This window comes from Cebidichthys violaceus, unplaced genomic scaffold (genome assembly GCF_023349555.1).
Source record: "Cebidichthys violaceus isolate CVI_PGR_0920_01 unplaced genomic scaffold, fCebVio1.0.p SCAF_12, whole genome shotgun sequence".
NCBI classification, from domain to species: Eukaryota; Metazoa; Chordata; class Actinopteri; order Perciformes; family Stichaeidae; genus Cebidichthys; species Cebidichthys violaceus.
Genome location: NW_027176285.1, coordinates 10,884,478 through 10,906,103, shown reverse-complemented (window position 1 = coordinate 10,906,103; position 21,626 = coordinate 10,884,478). Strand labels below are relative to the sequence as shown.

The 21,626-nt window shown below is 42.0% G+C and overlaps 2 protein-coding genes across 4 annotated transcripts; one reads left to right on the top strand and one right to left on the bottom strand.

Annotated features, from left to right (window-relative positions):
- Positions 1 to 2,494: 2,494 nt before the first annotated feature.
- On the bottom strand, positions 2,495 to 8,868 carry LOC137869128 (inactive phospholipid phosphatase 7). The gene is made up of 3 exons (XM_068706322.1): positions 8,580 to 8,868; positions 7,638 to 8,420; positions 2,495 to 4,371 (listed from the first exon to the last, which is right to left on the bottom strand). Exons 2-3 carry the CDS (start codon positions 8,152 to 8,154, stop codon positions 3,983 to 3,985), a joined length of 906 nt encoding a protein of 301 aa, XP_068562423.1. The 5' UTR covers positions 8,155 to 8,420; positions 8,580 to 8,868; the 3' UTR covers positions 2,495 to 3,982.
- A 773-nt stretch (positions 8,869 to 9,641) lies between these two features.
- On the top strand, positions 9,642 to 20,789 carry fam78ab (family with sequence similarity 78 member Ab). Of its 3 annotated transcripts, none has more exons than XM_068706321.1 (3): positions 9,642 to 10,108; positions 10,918 to 11,221; positions 15,602 to 20,789. In XM_068706321.1, the coding sequence occupies exons 2-3, from the start codon at positions 10,959 to 10,961 to the stop codon at positions 16,125 to 16,127; spliced, it is 789 nt and encodes a 262-aa protein (XP_068562422.1). In that variant the 5' UTR covers positions 9,642 to 10,108; positions 10,918 to 10,958; the 3' UTR covers positions 16,128 to 20,789. The 3 variants fall into 3 exon arrangements, with proteins under 3 accessions (XP_068562422.1, XP_068562421.1, XP_068562420.1); XM_068706320.1 differs by having other exon boundaries at positions 9,642 to 10,833; XM_068706319.1 differs by having other exon boundaries at positions 9,642 to 11,221.
- The last annotated feature ends 837 nt before the right edge of the window (positions 20,790 to 21,626 follow it).

Sequence of the window (21,626 nt, the reverse complement as noted above, 5' to 3'; positions counted from 1 at the left end):
CATTACTTAAAGTGGACACAAGCTAAGAATGATGAATTGGAACAAATGTTTATTAAAGCAGTTAACAGTGGGCCTATAAGATGTTTCTAGTGTAACACATAATTAACTCCAATTTGGCCCAAACCCTTTTTTCTTGTAAGCTCATTACATTTTTATGCAGATATTTTGCAGACTAGTGACAACTGCTTTTATTAGCCCGCAATGCTTACAAGGGTGACAGCAGTTGTTGTCTTACCCTAGTGAAGGAATCTTCCTGAAAATACTTAGGAAGATGAGAACATGCAAATGTCACTGACAATCACCAGAATACCCGTTTGGCAATAAAACATGCTCAGCGCTACATACCTACAGCATACACAAAGGTCAGTGGCACCTGGGAAGTTGAGGAGTCTAATGTTTCCTCAGAGCATGACACAAACAGAGCATCAAAACACAAGAGCAGGAAGTGTGGTGTCTGTTGAGTCAGTGCAGAAACAGACCTGCAAGCACTATCAGCTCTTACCCTCAGGGATATTTTGGGTACATGCTATGCAGGGTTGTATAGCCTTGATTTGGGTGCTAAATCAAACAAACCTGTACTGGGACAAGCTCTAATATGGTGATGCTTTTTTTGTTTGTTGTTATTTTTAGGCGGGTAAAGTCATCGAGACACAGAAGGTCCTTAATTAAAAGACAATCAATTTGAAAGAAAGGCTTTCATTATTTGTGATGCCTTGATATTTGTAGGTGGTCACAATCTCAATAGGGGTACCTCGTGAAGACGTGATGCAGGTGAGAACAGCTGGCGCCTTTTTATTTTGTTAGGCAAGAACATGGCCTTTGCTTTTGTCTGCATTTAACGCTAGTGAGGTGGAACAGGTGTGGCCGAATAGTGTCAAATGCAGACGGCAGATGTTCAAATGCCAGGGCGTGATATCATCAGCATGAAGATGGACAGAATGCATTAATCTTTGGAATTTGGAATGAAAAATGTATAATCACATAGCACACACAATAAAAAACACACACAGCCTCAATTACAATAAAATAGTACAACCAGATGGCTCATGCCCGTAACGTGACAAGTTAAAGTGCACGATCTCCTTTATACGACCAGTGAAGCATTTAGGATGTGGATGGCTTCAGGATAAGTGCTGTGGTTGAAGCGAGGTGGTTTATTAGGACTTAATAAAGGGTTGCCATTGTGTGAGGAGTCCCTTCAAATGTTCACACCATTCTGTTGAATGCCGGTGTGGTACAGTTCAGAGATGGTGGGGAGTACAGCCAAATGGTTTTGAAGCACACAACTCTTTTCAACTGATTTTTTTTTTTTTCCAGTGGGCTGTAGAATTGCCATGCCATACAGTTATTCAGAAGGTGAGCACACTACCACTCTGTAGAACTGGAACATTGCAACCTTTGAAACACCACATTTTCTAAGATGTCTTAAAAAAGAATAGACTCTGGTTAATTGTGTTTATGTAGAAACTTTGTCCCAATTGATAAACATCAACAACCGTCTTCAGTGTCCACAGAAAAGTCTCATGTAAATCCATCCAAAACTTTATTTTAAGCTGTGGATTGTATGACATTGCATCATGCTGTGTAGCAACCAGACCACTGACTTTATCCAAACCCGATTTTCAACATACAGTTGGTGTTTGACAACTTTCTCCTGATGTCTAACAATGCACACATAATCAGGTAAAAAATACAAATCTTTTGACTGCTGAATCTCTTTCCCCTCTGACTCTGCCAGACAGGTTTTGAAGCAGTTTCTGTTCCTGCTATTTGAACCGTTTCAGAGCACACAGCATTGCATTGGCCTTGTTTCCTGTCTGTCTTCTGTGGTAAGAGTTGTGTGACAGAAAACTAGAGTTAAAGGCAGTGAAGAGACTCAGACTTAATGACATTCAGAAATATTGTTGCATCGATACGTTCATGTTTGCTCTCCCAGTCAAATAAACAATTTGGTCTAAAATGATGTGTATGCAGTTAACAGGCAATCATGAGACTAAGGCTGAAACACTGTATGTTGATAAAAGCACTTAAGCTTTCAGTCAACTGAAACCCTACTTTGCATACTGAACAGAGCACTCTTTTGGCTGTACAGTTGCACTGTTAATACTGAGATGTAATAGAGGATCTTCACAATTCTGTGTTTAGTTTGATGTAAGAATGTAATGCTTTTAACATTTTCCATCACCTTCCTTTTAGGATTTTGCAGTTATATAATTTCCCCTTTTGTTTACCACAGCCAGAAAGTGTATAGTGTCCATGTCAGAGCTGTCTCATGACTTTAGGTGTCATACTTCTTTATTCTTTTGCTGACCAACCATGTGATACTTAACAGTCCATGTGATTACTGAAGCGATCAAAACAATTTGTTGCGGAGAGCCTCCTAATAAATAGGCAGTTACGCTTCCTATAGCATGCAGCTGATTCATTAACAGTCAACAAATGATGTTTTCCTCATTCTATCTCACACTCAGATTCACCCAAATTGAAATTTAAGACATTTGTAAAACCTTGTATTGGATTGAGTATTGCAGATTACATGACAACACCACACACCTACACCATTCACCCTGAAAATGAAAATAAAAACAATTTTCTTCTCGTTATGTTAACACAAAAAATAATAAAAAACACAGGCATCCACGCTTTACTGACAGCCCGCCTCATTTTATTAATGCTGGAAAAAGTAGTACAAACATGACATACAGATCCCTGTACAGAACTACTCAAACTAATGTAGGCGACAAAAACTGTATTTACACATCAAACCGCAAAAAAAGTTTGCAACAAAAAAAACAGGGGGTTTCATTCAAAGGTCCTTAAAAACATTTGGAAAATAAAAGTATAATTTGTTTAAAACTGATATTTCTAACTGACATTTTTACTTTGTATGTCAATATTCACGCACACACACACACACACACACACACACACACACACACACACACACGCTTCAGTTGTTTTGTGGGGCACAGAATCAGCATCATTGACCACAGATAAGCATCTGTTAGGCTGATGTGCTGACTGCAGCAGCCTGAAATGAAAGAGCTGAGGAGAAATATCTCCTATAAAAAAAACATTAAACTCATTAAAGCATAAATGGCACATTATAAGGAAATGATACTTGACCCCATAAGAAAAAAATTAAATTCTGCGCAAGTGTGACATTTGTTTTACACAAGCAGCTAAATTCAGTGGCATCCAAAAAGTTCATATTTGATAAACATTCGGTAAGAAGAACAGAATCCCATCAGAAATATACAAACATAATAGTCATGCCAAGGAAGGAAGAATGTGGAATATCCAAACAACATCCACTTTATATATTTTAGTGTTACATCCAATATCATAGCCTTACACCAAACTATTCAGTGTCCAACTTAGTTTCAGTTTATCACTATTCCAAAAAAGATCAACAAGAATTTTTAAAACAAATGATAAAAGAGGAAGAGGTAGCAGGGAAGGAGGATGTAAAAGGAAGTAAGATGGCAAAGAGGAAGTGGCACAGAGACTCAAGAGAGAATTTGTTGAATAGAAAGGGGTTCAGTTTTGGATAAATGGTATCAGCTTTCATACTGCATGAGAATCACAAATTGAAAAAACAACAAGGAAAAAAATCTTTCAAAATCCTACAAATACATTATCGCCAAATCATTGTGAGCTTGCAGGTGTCTTAATTCTCCTTTTATCGTTAGCACTTAATTGATGTTAAGGAGCAGTAGAGGTGCGTTTTAGTAGGTTTGATTGAAGCTACTAGGATTTGTGAAGCATTATGAAGGTTTCGTGATGTCTTGCGACCCGCCTGTCTTGGGTGTTACATGCAAGCCAGCATCTGATTCCTAAATATGAATGCTTCACTGTTCACACCCTGCGATAAGAACTTCAAACCCTTACAAAAATAACTCCATCAGACCTAAGTCCTTGACATTGTGAGGTTAGTGTATCAAACAAGCCTTGTGTGCAAGCATAGCCTTATATCAAAAGCTCAGAAAAAGGGGCTCCAGCTGAGCGTGCTGATGGAAATAAGATTCTGACAGGTGCTTGATGAGAGCCACACCGACTCCATCAAGCTAAAGTGGAGCATTCCCAGCGCAAAGCCACACACCATATCAGTTAGGTGGTGTTTCCCCAGCAGCACCCGGGACACGCCCACCAGGAGGGCCCACAGCACCAGCAGGATGCGTAGCGGCACAGCCAGGACCAGGTGAGACAGCAGGAACTTGGAGACCATGGCGGCCCGGCTGGCATGAGCAGCGGGGAAGGAGTAGATGTCCATCGCGACGCAGTCCAAGAAGCCCGGCGCCATCTCCCACGGTCCTCTGCGCTTCACCAGCCTCTGGACTCCAGCCACCGTCAGGATGTCAACAATGAGGGCTGTGGGGGAAAAAAGGGAGTTATTAAATAGGCTAAAAAAAATCCAGTGGTGAAAGATTAAGACTCTGAGTTTTGATAAATCTGTAAACAATACAGGACAGAACAATAGTGATAAGTGTATTATACAGATAATTAACATCTAAGAGTAACAAACGGCCTCAGTGGACTCGCTGCCTTCAAATAAAGCAGAAAACAACTATAGTACATATGTAAACAGATATCTTGGTGACCAAGAATAACCAATAAGGCATACAATACCGTCTAGCATTTGCTTTGAGTCCACATACCGGACATTTGCAGATGCCTTTTATAGCTCCATGGCACTCCCAAAAATATCCCTACCATTGCTGCCTTTAACTTCTGTTCAAGCCTGCCATCTTTATGCACACTCAACCAGCCACGCGCAAAATAACTGTCGGTTGTCTGACAGATTGGTTATGCTGGCCTAATTCTCATTCCAGTAATCCACTGGCTGTCCTAACAGGGCCATTATTTTAAACTTCTATTCCAAGTTCCTTAAAGGCAGGCTGGTGAGGTGGAAGAGAACTCTAAATGCCAGAGGAAGAGGTGAAGGGACAAAAGAGAGCAGGCTAGTTAAGAAAAGTAATAACTGTTCGGGACATAAGCTAAGCAGACAATGAAACCGGTGAGATGTGAGTGAGGACTTTGCTGCAGGGCCCAGGTGAGGTGAGTCAAGCAATGATGATGAATTTGATCAGCTGTAAATTCAAGCCTGTTTGTGTTGCCCTTCGACTGACTGATACTTCATAGTAGGAAGATGGGGATTATTGAGCAAAATTCTATTTTTTGTTTTTTCCCCCCTGAAAAGTCCTGGTTGTGTTAAAAAACTTGCTGATTGTGTGACTTCTTCATTGCCGCCAGGATTTATGTTCTTCAGTGTTCTTGGCTACTAGCACAGTGCAGTAACATGTCACCGAGTTATGACGAAAGAGGACTAGAACAACAAGTTATGCTGTTTTTTCTTTCCATTTTTAGCAAGGGACAGCAAGGCTGTCACTGACTAACAGACTCATTGTGGCCAGAAAATCATTTACAAATCTCAGAGCCTTTGTAAAGGCGACTTTTGCTGCTCTTTCAATTTACTTTTAGAAAAGTGTTCAGCTCTACAAAAATGATAGAATAAATTAGTTTTAGGCCGTTAAAAGCTGTAAACACAACACTGACATATTAGCATCTTAAAAGTCAATATGGTGAACTGCTGTATTTACACATGCATTTACACATCCAGCCCATATGGCGCAACATTATCACTCATTTGTAGTCTTGTTTTCCTGATGAAAGTAAATTCACTCTCCTTTTAGCTTTGTTTTGGTCTCCACCAACTCCTGTGCAAATAGTCTGTCTCTCTAGCTGCTAAATGCTCCACTGTGTTCCCCAGCTAGTCACAAACTGTATTTGCTTGCCGTCGGGTGCTCGACAGGTAGCACACAGAAGGGTTTTAGGGCTTTTGCACTGAAGAAAGTCGCCTCCTGTGGTCAAAAAGAGCTGATTAGAGTGGGGAGAGCGATCCGAAACAAGTCAAAGGCACTGCAGAGTTGGCTGATAGTTCTCTGTGGTTTTGTCACCCCGAGTGTCTCCTTTCACATACAGTCATGTGGTCCATCGTTAAAATCAAAATATTGATTACAGCCGCTTCAATTATTGTTGGATTCTTTTGCTAATAGAAAGTCTAGGACTGCACACAGGTAAGCCACTCAAAATATAATGCTAACATATCTGTTCCATCCAGCATAATGAAAAATGAATTAAAGACAACAGCTTAGTGATGTCGTGGATATTGTTGCAATCACATCTGCAAACCTGAAGCATCTAGTTGGCTAAATGTTTCCTTTTTGAATGAATGTATACATATGGAGTAACTAAGTTACACAGAAGAAGAAGAAGAAACCAAAGCAGAGCTACACCTCGGTTGATAAGGATGAGAACATCCTCTGCACAGTCAAGGTCTGCTTCGGGAGTCTCGGACATGTTCAGTAGTCTTGTAGACAGTCCCAGTCATTTCAAATCACTGTATGGGAAATATTTCTGCACTGCACAGTATATACGCTGATGGTAGTAGACTGAATCAAACCAAACCTGACAGTCCAGTCTGGGCTGATTACTTTCCTGTTAGGTGAAATCAAAACAGAATTTCAGTCAGCGTTAAATATGAATTCCCCACCACTGTTCCGCATGTTCGTAGATTTTCTCCAGACAGACCTCAATAGACTAGAAATGATCCTGGAGCGACAAATAATGAACAAGCATTTGGGGCTGAACAATGTCCCAAACACAATGCAACAGTCTCCTAAATCCAGAGATTTACTGGCTTCCAATCAGAGCTTAAAGTAGCCACAGCCAGGAGATTTGTACTGCCCTTTTGTCATTAAACTGTGTTTGGTCCCAGACTGTGCATGCTGTGTACTGAAGCAACTCTGCAGAAAATACTAGTTTTGGATATATTTGTCATTTTGAGTCAGCACTTTATGCATGTATGCATATGCATACATATTTGTATGATGTAACTAATAATAATAACTTGCATCAACACCAGGGGAAAAAACGTGATATAAAACCCCTCCCCTTTAATACATCATATAGACTTTACTGAACAAAAGTGACACATGTTGACATCCTGTCTTGTTCTTCTTGCAAAGTCTGAATTTTGCTGATTTGTTCTTTTTTTCTCTGTTGCTCAGAGACAATCAGCACAATCTTTATAACGTGTCAATCAGAACAATGATGCACGAGGGCCATTTTGTATCATTAAGTGTATGAGTTTGAAAACACAAACTGGTACCACTTTCTAACAAGCCATACCTTATATTTAAACCATTTAGCCAATGGCTTTATAATGGTAAATACATCTTTCACTGACACTTTATAGAGCAGTAATAAATCAGTTATAAGTACAAATTTTAGGTGTTCATGTTGTGGAGACCCATTTTTAATCCCATGATCTGTGAGGTATACAAAAGATGTATTAATCATTCAAAATACAACTTATGAACCCTTATTAAAAATGTATGTCACTATATGGCTGGAGCATTTTTTTGCAGTTACAACACAGTGGAGAGTGACACAGCTGGCTGATTTCACAGGCCAACGACAGAATGTGAATTATAGCTTCACCCAGAAAAGGGAAAGACGGTTGTGAGCGCATGCCATTCTAGTGACCAGTTCCTCTTGTGCGGTGCATTCTGGGTACCGAACTGATACTGAAACTTTTGGAGTGGTTAGATGGTGCAGTGTGGTGTGGCATTTACCAAGCAGCAGGTTGACCAGCACCTCTTGCCCTGCCAAAGTGTTACTCCTCGTGAGGCACACGATAGTGCCAATGATCCACGTGATGCCGTGCCCAGTGAGCGCCAACAGGCCCACCATGGAGCGGCAGCCTCCCCAGGAGGAGGACGTGTTGGCGCACACCCCCATGCGCTTGGACAGGCAGATGTCGATGGCGAGGAGGGAGTTCATCGCTATCCCCTTGAATGAAGGGTTCAGCTGCATGCAGTCTTCCTCCGGCATTTTGCTGGGCTCCCTCCTGTCCTTACTGCCACTGTCGGCGGGCTCTTCACTCGGCTGGCTTGTTTGGTGCTTGATTTGACCCGGTCGCCTTGCGCCGCCTCGGCTCTCGGAGGGCCCGCCACCACCACCACCGCCGCCGCCGCCGCCACCGACGACGCCGCCGCCGCGGGGAGGCTGGTTCAGGGATACGAACTCCGGTCTACTCAGGACGCTGTTTCTCTCCCGCGCCCTGGATCTCACGTTGTAACTCGAGGGCATTGTTTTGGATAGGGCCAAGCTCTCCTCTGTGGGCGCAACAGCCGATTGTCAATCTCCGTAAGATGATTCAAGTGGTGCGAGTTCACCACGACAGTGAAACGTCCCAGGATAAACCCCCTACACAAGTCCTCCCCCTCCTGTGGCCTTAATAGATATATTTAGAATCACTGGAATGTGCGATGGCCATGCTGTTTATACCGCAGCCCATGCACACTGGGAGAGTCTATTGAATGGCATTCGCCTCGGCCAATCCAGTGAAACCCGATCTACAGCATGGAGATAAAATAACAACATGAGCGTCTCGTTACGCCACAGCATGGCACAATCACACGGCAAACAGGTGCTTTTACTGCGTGGACTGCTGACAACAACAGGCTCAGCGTAGGAAATGTGCAAGAAATACGCAACACACGGTGTCGTCTTACCAAGCGAAGGATGAATACGAAGCACAGCGCATCACTCTAAATCTGCCTCCATAACACCTCTGATATCCTGGCGGCGAGGAGACGGGGGGGATCTAGCATAGAGCGACGCGGGCCAAAACCTGAAACGGTTAACCGTCAGCACAACATCCCCAACAAAGGGCGAAGACGAGGCAGCCCAGCCACGGCGCAGCATTCGGTACTTCCGTACGGATTTGACGTAGTTTACGCAAAAACCCGATTCCACCTCTGCAGTGCTCGCTCTGCTGTGGAGCGGAGTTCTCCAAGGTGCTTAAACAGACAGTAGCAGGACAGAGGAGCACCCTGTGGTGATGTCAGCTGTATTGAGAGAGAGAGAGAGAGAGAGAGAGAGAGAGAGAGAGAGAGAGAGAGAGAGAGAGAGAGAGAGAGAGAGAGAGAGCGAGAGAGAGAGAGCGAGAGAGAGAGAGATGATTGCCAAAGTGCTGCAATGCTCTCAAACAAAAAGCCTATACAAAAATAAAATCACACCGCATAATCAACATATGATCGTCAGACCATAAACCATATTGATTATGTCTTAATGATCACAGAAATATCTAGCCTGCCCCGAAATAAATACACTTCAAATAAACTCCATTGGCATGAATGTTGTTGGCAATTACAGTTGAATATTACATTACATATAAACATTGTTTATAACATAAATAAAATACATAAAAAAGCACAAGTTCATATTATTGTATATTTATCCCCAAGTTAATTATTTAAATTAATGTGATCAAGTTAATAAAAAAATGCCACCCCTACACAAATACTATAGCCTTTAATAATTAGAATACATTATTAATATAATAACGTGCATATGTAAGGGGACAAAATGTAATTCAAACAAAGGCTCTTAGCCTAGAAGGTGGTTTGAGGTGAACTGTTCAAATATTTATAATTGTCTCTTCCTGTATAGGCTGAAACCCCCTGCGCCTACATTTCCCGGCATGCCTGCAACCCAGAGCGGAAGTGTCGCCTCAACGATACTTATAAAGCTGCTTCCCAGGCAGCTGAATAAACCAATACGTAGCGGGGTGAACCTGCCGTGGCAGCGATGGGACGAGCACGGAGAAATGACAGCTTGTGCAGGAATTTCGGCTGAACTGCATCCCATCACAGACAGGGCTGCAACTGTCGGCTCGGTCCAACTATGTGACAGCTGGCATTTTGTTCTCCCTTTCGAGGCATTATAGGCTGTTTTTATTTATCTTTTAAATCTAAGAATGGATCCGGTGAAATGGGTGCTAAAGTTGACCCGGCGGTGTCCTTTGGATGTCGCGGCGCTCTGTCTGAAACTCGACTAGATTGCAATGCTTGTGGAAAGGCTACCTCTCTCTGTGGGACGGTGAAATAATTTGCAGCTGCAAATAACGGGAGCGACTGTGAAGGAGATAACGGAATTACCTCTCGGACCGAAGAAACTGTGTGTCGCCGTTCACTCTGAATTTCTCCAGGATTTCACCCTGCTCTAGACACTGGACACTTTCCAGTGCACTGTTTTATAGGTAGACTTTTTTTTTTTTGCATGTTGTTTTTGTCAGCCAAAAATAGACCATAATTCATGCAATTGCACCGCACGAGCCGTTAATCCGCACATGGATACGATCGTTCAGTTTAACGCGCTTACATCGTTAAATTACACTTTTTATTGTGAGGAATTGAGGCTATTGCGGATTAAATGGGCATAAGGCTGCTCCACATATGAGCGTCACCCCTGAGCTGCCATTAGTCGTTTGTAACTGTCCGCGTGCACTGTCCAGCACAACATTTTTGATTATGATTCCTGTCACCAGCTTGACAGAGAGCATTAGTTCAGCGATTAGCTGGTAGTGACGTAAAGAATCACACAAAAGAGAACATGACGCCAAGATGTAACATTAGTACTATTTGTTAATTATTTAGCTCATAATTAACCTGAACCTTTTACGCGCATCTTTCCAATGGATGCATGTCGCCAAAAAACGCCATGTCCTTATGTGATAAAAGCGCATTACGAAGGCGATGACTTGTAACTTGACAGCATGAAAACTTCAGTGCACGGATAAAGGAAAGTTATTGTACCTGCACTTGTTTGATGAAGTTGCGTTTACGCACCGGAAAGCATGCGCTCAACAAATATGAAGATTTTCTAGGCCTGTCTTCTTTTTCTTTTCTGAAAGTAGTTTTTGCATCAAAGATGCATGGCTTTTTTTATGAGACAGCCTGCTATGAATAAGCACTTTTCAATCTGGTAAGCTTTTTTTCTGGAAAACATGATGTGGATCCACCTGTGGTGATTTTCTTGCTGTTTCCATGCGTCTTTCTTCTTCTCCAGACCTCTGGACGTTGTTGTGGATTGTGTTGCTATTTAATGCAATGGGCTGTATCCAGAGTATCAGGTGTAAGCCCAAGAGTTTCCGAGACAGTATCATTGTCGTGGAGGTGAACACTTCCATCGACCCCAACCCTACCAGCATCGACGAGTCATCCAGCGTGGTCCTGCGCTACAGGACACCGCACTTCCGAGCTTATGCCCGGGTCCTTGTGCCGCCAGTAGCCGGTAAAGAGACATGGACCATCGGCTGGATTCAAGCCTGTAACCACATGGAGTTCTACAATACGTATGGAAACAAAGGGATGTGAGTATCATCATTAAGTGATGGTTAGGTGATGTGCATGTGTTGAGCACATTTGGTGGAGACTCATGAACCAGGCATTAATGAGAAATATTATTTTAAGGAGAATTATAAGAATTATAACTGGTGAATAAAGCCATTGTAGCTCGGTTAGGTTCATTTGCTGCAACTGTCACCTCTTCCACAATTCAGACTTTTTCTTCTTCTATCAATCAGTTAATTTTTTGTTCAATGAAATGTAAAATGATTTGGAATAAATGACGAAGGGGACAGCAACTCCTGCTGGCGCCTGAAAAAGAGTAAAAAATGTTCTTGAAAAATGACTTAAACGATGAATCTATTATCAAGATAGTTGCCAAATACCTATAGCATATATTTGTTTGTACCATCAAACTCTGATTAAGACACTTTTGGAAAAATATCCCAAAAATAGAGAACTGCACAGATAGTTTGTTTGAACTCAAGCACGTGAGGCACTCATGGCCAAAGAAAGAGTCATTGTGAGTGTGTTCAATGGAAATATTCGAGTGAAACTTGTCTATGGTTGCATCTGAGTTGCCCAGTGGAATGCCAGCATCAGTCTGCGCCGTGCAATCAACATATTACACATTCATATCTGTATTCAGAAAGATAAGTAAAACGTTTATGGAAAAGTAAAATAAATTGACTGTAAGTGAACTTTAATGTTCAATCAGTAGCTGAGCTATCTTCAGTATGTGGGCTTGTGGCTGCAGGCCTGCAGACTACTTCAAAACCTGACAGATATGAGAGCAGGGCACACAAAGTCAATACACAGTTATCTTGCATTAGCCATGACAAACATGGGAAAAATCATCTTGAAGAAAAAATGCTCATGACACAGATAATAGGCCTCTTTCTCATTCTCTGTCCCTTTCTTTCTCCTTTTTTTTTTCAAAGTGAGAGTGTGTATGTGCGATATTGGTACACAAATGTTAGAAAAGTAACATTGTTTTATCTATTAGTGTGCAACCACAAGCTGACATGTACCCAGAACATGCTTTATCTGTAGACATTGCAGCTGCACGTCTAAGATTAGAGACACAGTCCCCTCCCCAAAACCCCAAACCCAGTATAGTCCTACGTATGTGTGTGTGTGTGTGTGTGTGTGTGTGTGAGAGAGAGAGAGAGAGAGAGAGAGAAAGTGCTCCATTACTTTCTAAAAGTCCAGTATGATCAATGCCTTTTGTAAACTGCGTTTGTGTTTACAGTAATAGCTTTTTTTTCATCTAAGCTTTAATATTTACTCTTTTATCTTGAATTGCCATGCTCTTTTGTCAAGTTCCTATTTTGTTATTGATGTACTGTTCATATAAAAGGAACATGGACGCATTCAAAAACGTCCAATTTTAACACATAATATAGACAGAAAATAGAATAGCTCCCCACTTTAAAGTGTCTCTCATCTTTCAAGGTGTAAAAGATTCCTTTTAAGATTGTATTAACTACAAACAAACAAGCTGCAAAGTAGTGTGTAAGTACTGTATACGTGCTTAGGAACAAAGCTCCAAAGGCAGGACATTTTCCATCCAAACAATACACAATTAAGAGAGAACATTCTCCAAAATCATGTCAGCACAATGATAAATACAGACAACCCATATAGACAAAGAAGACTGATCACAGGCTGGAAGTAACCAACATCTACATTCTACCTCAGGTAGCCGTCGCACTAGTATACCCCGATATTAAAGTCGTTGAACTTCACAACCACATTAAGGCCACCTATTCTTTATGTTCATTTTTGAAGCCGCTCTTAGGATGCAAGAGACGGGACTGCTCTCACTGCTGAGACTCTCATACTAAGTAGTTTCTTTGATGGCAATAAAGCTTCAGCGTGCTGTAATTGGACCGAGCAGCTGAAGACGGTAATGTGGATGATTTCTCTGTTGGCTTCGGATGACGTGCTCCGGATTCTGGACACGTTCATCATCTCTCCTCCCCCGTTTGTCGTACCCCGTCTTTTAGAGTGGCTTGACTGTGGTACAGTTTTGTTCGGTTGAGCAGGATGTGTGTATTTATCAACAGGCATATGTTGATCACATGAGGCGTCTTGTGTTGCCCTAAAAATTTCAGGGTGCTAAAAATAGGAGCTGTGGCAGAAGTGAAACTAAAAAAGAAGCGAGGATGTATCTGTTGCAACAGTTTGATAGGATTTGTATTAGCTGTAACATTAATATTTCAGACAGAACTTACCGCCAATATTCTGGGTAGAGCCGTGTGGCGGTCTACACACGACACACACAGGTGGTGAGGCTTAAGCATGCTGTAATTGATTCATTTGGCACCTTATTTCTTCACTTCTACTCCTACAAAGTTGGTCCTCCATCTTCGCCATCTGTCATTATGCCTCATCAACAGAATTGTTATACTCGAGACCATTGGCTGGCAACATGCAAAGTTGCAGAAACAGGAAATGGGCTGTGTTTCCAGGTTGCTCAGTAGAAACACGATTTCTCAATGAATCCTTGCTTTGAGTCATGTTGCAGATGTGTTCATTTGATTTTAAACTGGATGTTATTTAACACTATTAACTATATAAAAGGGGATATTGTTAAAAAACAAATATATTTTATACAATTGAACTTTCAGTGTTTCATTTAGTCTGGTCAAGTTTACAATGTACTACCAGTGGCTGGAGCTTGGCGAATCAACTATTTATTCGTTCTTTGGCTGACTATTCCAACCACAACATGTGTAGCTAACCCTTTAAACTCTTCATCATCCTTTAAATGTTAGCTGTCTATTTCAGCCATCCATTAACAAACTGTTAAGACTGCTCTCTTGCTAACTAGTTTGCACACACTCTCAGTCACAACCTGTGGTGCTCAGGTGTTATAGCTCAATCAATCTGTGGATATATATATATATATATATTGTTTTGTCAAATCATAATCCATGATCTTTCCAAGTACCCCCTGGCAGCTGCAGAAGTATTCCCTGAGCTACGAGTACCCCTGGTTGGGAATCACTGTGCATTGCAACATTTGCAATAACTGACTCAGGAGTCACAATGTGATGCAGTTGAATATATCTGAATATATATATATATATATATATATATATATATATATATATATATATATATATATTTTGAGTGAATGTTTTTTCAACATCCTTACGGTTCTGTCACAAACACATATCCGACACATTTCGCTGTGACGAAGCAGGCAGTGAAAACAAAAAACAGGAAGTGAGCAATATCTCTGCAACGGTTTCTCCACTCATGATTCAAGTTTGTCAGCAAGTGGACGACTCCCCATCGCACCTGCGTGCAGTTGGCTCTGCTCGATGTGCTCACTGTTAAAATATCGCCTGAGTTCCTGACAAAATGGAGAATTACTGCAAATTGTTTTGGAGGCATCCGTTGAGAGGATTAAGTGATTTTTTTTTTAAGAACAGAACTGTACACACACACACACACACACACACACACACACACACACACACACACACACACACACACACACACACACACACACACACACACACACACACACACACACACACACACACACCATAGCCAGCTATTATCATGCATGACATGCTAATCTCACCCCCTGGGTGAATACATAAATCAGAATGTGAGACCAGGCCAAGCAGGCAGGAAGTCATGTGGCTGGTGATCACACTGTTATCTCGTCCGTCCTGCTGATCCTCTGCCTCAGTGAATGAAAGGTAATCTTATTCCTGCCGCAGGCAGAAAATCCATAGACGGACAGAGCAGAGGTGTCAGGTCACTTGAGCCGTTCAGTGCCGCCCGCTGCGTGTCACAGTATTTTATTGTTGCATACTGTTTTTCCTCTGCAGTTCTAAAATTGTCAGGAAGATCCAGCTGTGAGGCTTTGAGTCAACTCCTTGTGTCTGTCATGTGTTGTTGGTAACGATATCAAGAAGGAGGCTTGTCACACTATTAAGATGCAAATGATCCACTATTATACAGAGAGGATTAGACTGGAGAGCTTTTCACGCGAGGGATCCTTCGCCTTGGTTTAGAGCGCCAGAGATAAACTTAAAGGATAATTCTGGTTTGTTACAACTTGGGTCTTATTTTTGTACTTTCTGGCCATGACTCATATCAGCAACATAAATGATGATGATCAGATTTAAATAATTTTTTATCAAAGTAACAGTTTTAAACATCCATGTCAGTTTACAATTTCCTGGTTTAGCTTTGGCTTCCTGCACTTGTGTGTGCATAAAGTTGTGCAATTACGCAATATTATACATTTCACGAATGCTCGCTTTCAAAGGAAGGAAGTTTGAATAAAAAACAGCTTGATTGTTATTCGCTATAGTGTTTCTTGCCCCGTCAGCTATTATAACTGAATAACTGAATCGTCATCTGTGATTTCCAACTTCCAGGTCGAGTTGGGAGCTCCCCGACCTGCGTGATGGCAAAATCCAGGCCATCAGCGACTCGGATGGGGTGAACTACCCGTGGTACGGCAACACCACGGAGACCTGCACTGTGGTAGGCCCCACCAAGAAGGACAGCAAGTTCACTGTTAGTATGAATGACAATTTCTACCCCAGCGTGACCTGGGGCGTGCCCGTCAGCGACAGCAACGTGCCTCAGCTTAGCAGCATCCGCCGCGACCAGAGCTTTACGACGTGGCTGGTGGCCATTAACCAGGCCACCTCAGAGACACTTGTGCTGCAGACAATCCGCTGGAGGATGCGGCTTCACATCCAAGTGGACCCAGAGAAGCCTCTGGGTCACAGGGCTGCTCTGAACGAGCCCGTGGCCCAGGAACAGCCCCAGATCCTGGGCAAGAATGAGCCCATCTCCTCTAACGCCATGGTCAAGCCCAACGCCAACGACGCCCAGGTGCTGATGTGGCGGCCAAAGAATGGTGACCCCATGGTGGTCATCCCACCCAAATACTGACCTGCTTCACTGACCAGACTGGCCTTGGATACCTGAACCGTATCATCTCTTTCTTTAGTTCCTGCTCGTCACCAGCTCTCACTGCTTTAACCTTTTCCCTTCTTTTTTTTTGGCCTCTATATTCTTCTCTCTTATGTTTCATAAGAGACTGACAGAGAGAAAAACGGGCAAACGAAACCACCTCTGAGAAAAAGACCAGCTGTTGCTCTGAGGTGGGGGGGGCTTGAACACACTTTTGAAACTGGAGTGAACAAACTGCAACCATTCTACCTTCAAACTGGGTCGGGTCGCACTGTGCTAAATGAAATCATTGCAAAAATGAAAAACAAAAGAATTTCTTTTGTTTTTCATTTCAGTTTTATATTTTGGCTGTTTTGGGCCAAGTGATATGGGGTTTGTGGGTGTGGGTGGATTTAAGTATTTACATGACCATGTCTGCACACATGCTACACACATGGAGATGCACAAACCTTGTGTATGAATACCAGTTGTGTTTTTATTTATGGTATGGGAAGAGTGCATTTATTGTGTTTGTTGTTGCATTGGGTGACATACTAGATTTTAGAACTTTTTTTAAAAACATGCAAGACATTCAATCCATGCTGCCTTAAGTTTACATTGCTTCCCATTGCAAACTTTTTCGCCTTAAACACAGTGCAATGCAGTATTTTGCTCAATTGTCCAGTCTCTTCCAGACATGTTGGTGCTGGAATTGTGTGGGTTTAGAACAGGGACGATACCACAGAAGAAGACCCGGGTCTGAAGACTTTTATGTTCAGTTGCATTTACATGACAGATGTATTGTCTCACGAGTACAACCAGCATTATGCGTAGACACAGTTATACAACCCGACTAACTAGTTGTGTTTCAAGTGCATTATGCAACAGAAGTGATGCTCCGTACCGATAACAGAGAACACCAGTGAAGCCAACCCTCGTCAATAGCACTCAACACAATAACGTGCAATAACAACTTGAGCACAAAGTACTCAATGGCACTCCTCAGCTAACCTCATTTAATTCACTTGATTCTGTTTATAGGCATTGCTTTCAACATCAGAACACTTCTTTTCCTTTCTCGGTATCACTCCATCTCAGGGCCCCTTTTCTCACTTCCTTCCCTTCTCTCGTAGCATCCATCTTGTCTGGCCTACTCTTTCTTGCCACAGTGAGTAACTGTGTTTGCATTGCTCACATTGAACAATCAATACTTTGATTAATACGCAGCCACAGACAGGAGAAATAACGGGGGACTTGATAACTGGAGAATGAAAACAGCAGGATATTTGCTGGGCTGTCAGTCTTGACAATCTTATACACATTTCTATTTATAATTGTCGCCTTCCTTCAAATCAATAACACCCCTTTTCTTTCTGTAATATTACAACTGAAAACATGTCTATCATGTTAAGGGTGGTATTGTCCCTCATCCTCAATCATCTATAATCCTCATCTACCCCAGAGTTCTTCTTCCCCCTGACTTCCCCTCTTCTTTCTCTCGTTTTTTTTTGGTCTGTTGTCGAGGCTGAAGAGCAGAGCAGGAGGCATGCAAGTTTGATCCTGACTGCTCGGTTGGCATATAGATGACCCACTTCTCTGCCCTGCCAGTTGTAGCTCTCGCTGCAGAAACGTGGGGGTTTGTCTCCCTTTATTTCACCGCCAGCAAATGTAAGACACAAACACGCATACACAAACAGCTCTGGTCAGCTAGACACCAACATTAATTGAGATGGTGCCTGTTTGGCTGTTAATCTTTGAAAAGTGCTTCAGCTGCAAACTCCCAACACTTAAAAGCAGAGAGAAAGGCTGATTTTGGCATCATGGGAAGCCAAAATAAGGGGGAAAAAAGTTATTTATGCACACATAAGCTTTTAAAATCTGTTAATGAGCTCTGTACGTTTTTTTTCTGTTAATGGCCAGTTTTTCCACTTTCAGATGTTACAAACATCTTGCAAGCTCACTGCTCTGACCATCTCCTGTGTTTTGCCTCAAACCAAAGTAATAATTTAAGTCCCACCTGCTCATGTATTTCACAAAGATCAGTAAGCTGCTGCTATTGCACTTCATCAGCGTCTCCTTACTAGCGACTATACAAAGACTTTATCCCTCAAACTCACGGTTCAGGCTTTGTGTGTTTTTTAGGACATTATGTACATTTAACTATACAAAACTAAAATATTTTGCGAATTAACTCATTAGGCAAGTACTATGATTTGGCTGATATTTCTACCAAGGAATAATTTGACATTTTTGGAAATATGCTTATTCACTTTCTTGCAGAAAATTAGAGGACGAGATTGATACCACTCTCATGTGTGTAAGCTGAATATGAAGCTACAGCCGGCAGTTAGCTTAGCTTGATGAGGCTGGAAAAAGAGGGAATCGGTGTTTCAATGCTTTATGCTAAGCTAAGCGTGTCCTGGCTCTAGCTTCATATTTAACATGCAATATCAAGAGCTTAGCTGAACCAGAGCTCAAACATCAACTCCTGATGTCCACTTGATGCCACAAACTGAACTGCTTTGTTCACGTCATAACTACATTTTAAGCTTACACATGGCTACATGTAGACACTCCTGCTCGGCTCAACTACGATAGCCTTTTGCTCCAGGCTGGGTCAGGCAGGGCGAAGGGAGAAGAGAAGTGAGAGGCTATTGGGGGATTGCTGTCATAATTAGATCTGCGGTGACACACTTGCATGCCCTAGATGGGCTGAACTGTGCTGAGTCGGTGTCATGCAATGGCCGGCTAAAGTCATGGTTGAGGTTTAAGTGAGGTCAAACAGCAAAAGTCCGGGTCAAAGTGTTTGAGTGAGGCGAGCTGTCCAAGTCCTAAAATGTACTGCAGACAGTCGAGCGGCAGTGGCGGAATGAATATGAAGGGTGACAACAAATGAAATCCATTTAGACATTATAGCCAGCCTAAAATAACAGTGACATTTACCAAGCCCAACTTGGATGTCAAGCACGAGTCATTTCAATTTGTGGTTTGTTTTGAATGCAGCAGAGAAAGCTCATGTTATAAACTCGGCGACCTCTCACCTCACGTAGTATTTGTATCTGCCTCCTAATGTCTTGCAATGACCCATGGACACTGTGCATAGTACCTGAGCTGGACTACATGTAATGTTATTAAACCTCGACACGCAGATGTTTCCCGCCCTCACAACATGCACCTATGTGTGTGTGTGTGTGTGTATATTCATGTGAGCGTGTGTGTGTGTGTGTGTGTGTGTGCGTGTGTGTGTTAAATCCCATTTGAGGGACTTAGGAAGGATGAGGAGTTCCACTGATGTGCTTCTGCTGTTGTTGAGTCATGATTCTTTCTCTCTCACACAAACACAGTGCATGAAAGGTTACGTCCTTGTCATAAAACAGGGACAGAGCTTGCTTGCCCGCTCACACACACACACACACACACACACACACACACACACACACACACACACACACACACACACACACACACACACACACACACACACACACACACACACACACCTGGGGGGGAAGGAGCAGGCCTGGCATGGTATCTGATTGTCACAGCAGTACATTGGCAGTGAGAACTCATTCATCAGCACGTGGACCGTCTGAACACATGCACATGCTACAAAGCCATATGCACAAACAGACCTGTTTACTAATAATTAGGAAGTGATTCATGCTTTAATGTGGAAGAGAAATGGAAGGTCATTGAGTGGGTGCCTGTCAACTATCAACAGCATATATTGTAGGATAAGGGCACTAATTGTCTTCTGTGTGTGTGTGTGTGTGTGTGTGTGTGTGTGTGTGTGTGTGTGTGTGTGTGTGTCTGAATCTGTTAGGATGTGTATTTCATGTTAACATAACAGAAGAACTTCATAAATGCTTTATGTGTTTCCTTAAATAAGCCGCAGAAAAACAAAATGGCACATTGTTTGTTTGTTGTATGGAGGGCCAAATGTGCCAAAATTGGACAAAGCCAAAACTATGCAGTAGGACATTGTTAGTAACTCATGAACTCTTGGCATTTAATAACAGGCCTGTCTTCAGTTGTTTCTGATCATTAAATGCATCGCGCACATTTGTATGTCCTGAGAAACATTACAAATGCAAAATGTAGCCATGTGGAAGATTCTTTGTTGTAGTGTTTTCTGTTTGTAGGGCTGAGCCAAGTGGATGAGAGGGAGGGCCGCTACCGTTGCTTCTGATCGTTATGTAGTTACTGAACTCCCACGAAACATCAGTGAATCAACACCCCTTTATTTAAACCAGTAAGACGTCCCAAGTTCACAATCGGGATCGCCTGCCTTCATTTTCTGACTTTGACTTGTGGTTCTGTCCCATGAAATATGAAAGTTCCTCTTGCTGTTTTCCTTCAAAAATCAAATCAACACAGTCCCATGGTTCAAATACAACCCTAAATGTAGCACAGAAGATAAGATGAGCGACTTTGTATGTTTCTCATTTTGTTTGGTTTGTTTTCCGCATATACAGCACTGAAATAGTTAAAGCAGTTTGTGTACTTCTGTTCAGCTTTGACTTTTACACCAATACTTGAAAATGGGTCAGTTCTGGCAAATATTTAAAACTGTGAAAATGCACAACACTGGGGAAACAAACCCAGAAAAAATAAATATATAAAAAGGTCTTTTTCATGAATTAATAAAATGTACAAACATTATCTGTCTTTCCTTTTCCTTTTAGCTTTAATGTGGAGATGTACTTTTCCCAGTGTGATATTCAAACGGAAACCAACAATGAGTTTCCTTTGCTGTCTGGCAGATTTACACTCTGCATTGCCTTCTTTAATGACTAATTATACTGAATGAATCTGCTAGTTTCATCCAAACATGTGTCACTTCGGGGGGGGGGGGGGGGGGGGGGGTCCTTGCTGTGTTTTCATTCACTGCACAAATCAAAAAAACAGATAGCTTCTGAGCCACAACAGAAAGAAACGTAGTGCTGAGTGCCCAACTGAAGCATCTTGGAAGCCTGCATAGGAACAAACCCTCGAGGCTACACATACATGGCTGAGCACATGATGTACCGTATGCCTCAGCCTGTCAAGAGATTTCTACAGCGTCGGAAAGGATTTTACTGCTCTATAGTCTCTTTTTGTCGACGGCAGTGATTAAAAGCAATGAAAGGAGATAAAGACAGGACTTGTAATAGAGGGAAAGAATCAGAGGAGGATAAAAAAAGAAAAAGACAAATACAGTTAAGAGCCTTTAAGGACTATGTTGACTTGACATGCATACAACGGACAAATAAACAAAAGAAATGAGAGAAGTACCTGTTTATCGCAAAAAAGTACAAATAAATTAAATTCCCATTTTGCATACAAACCTTTAAAACTGTGACGATTTCAGGATGTATCTGCAGCACAGTGTGTTTCAGTGGTGTGCAGTGTGTCTGCCTTTCGGTTCAAAGATATTGCCTTTACAGCGGGATGGAAAAAATACTCCAGCGTCTGTGTGGAGAATGACTTCTTTTTTTTTTTTTACTTTATTTTTTGCCC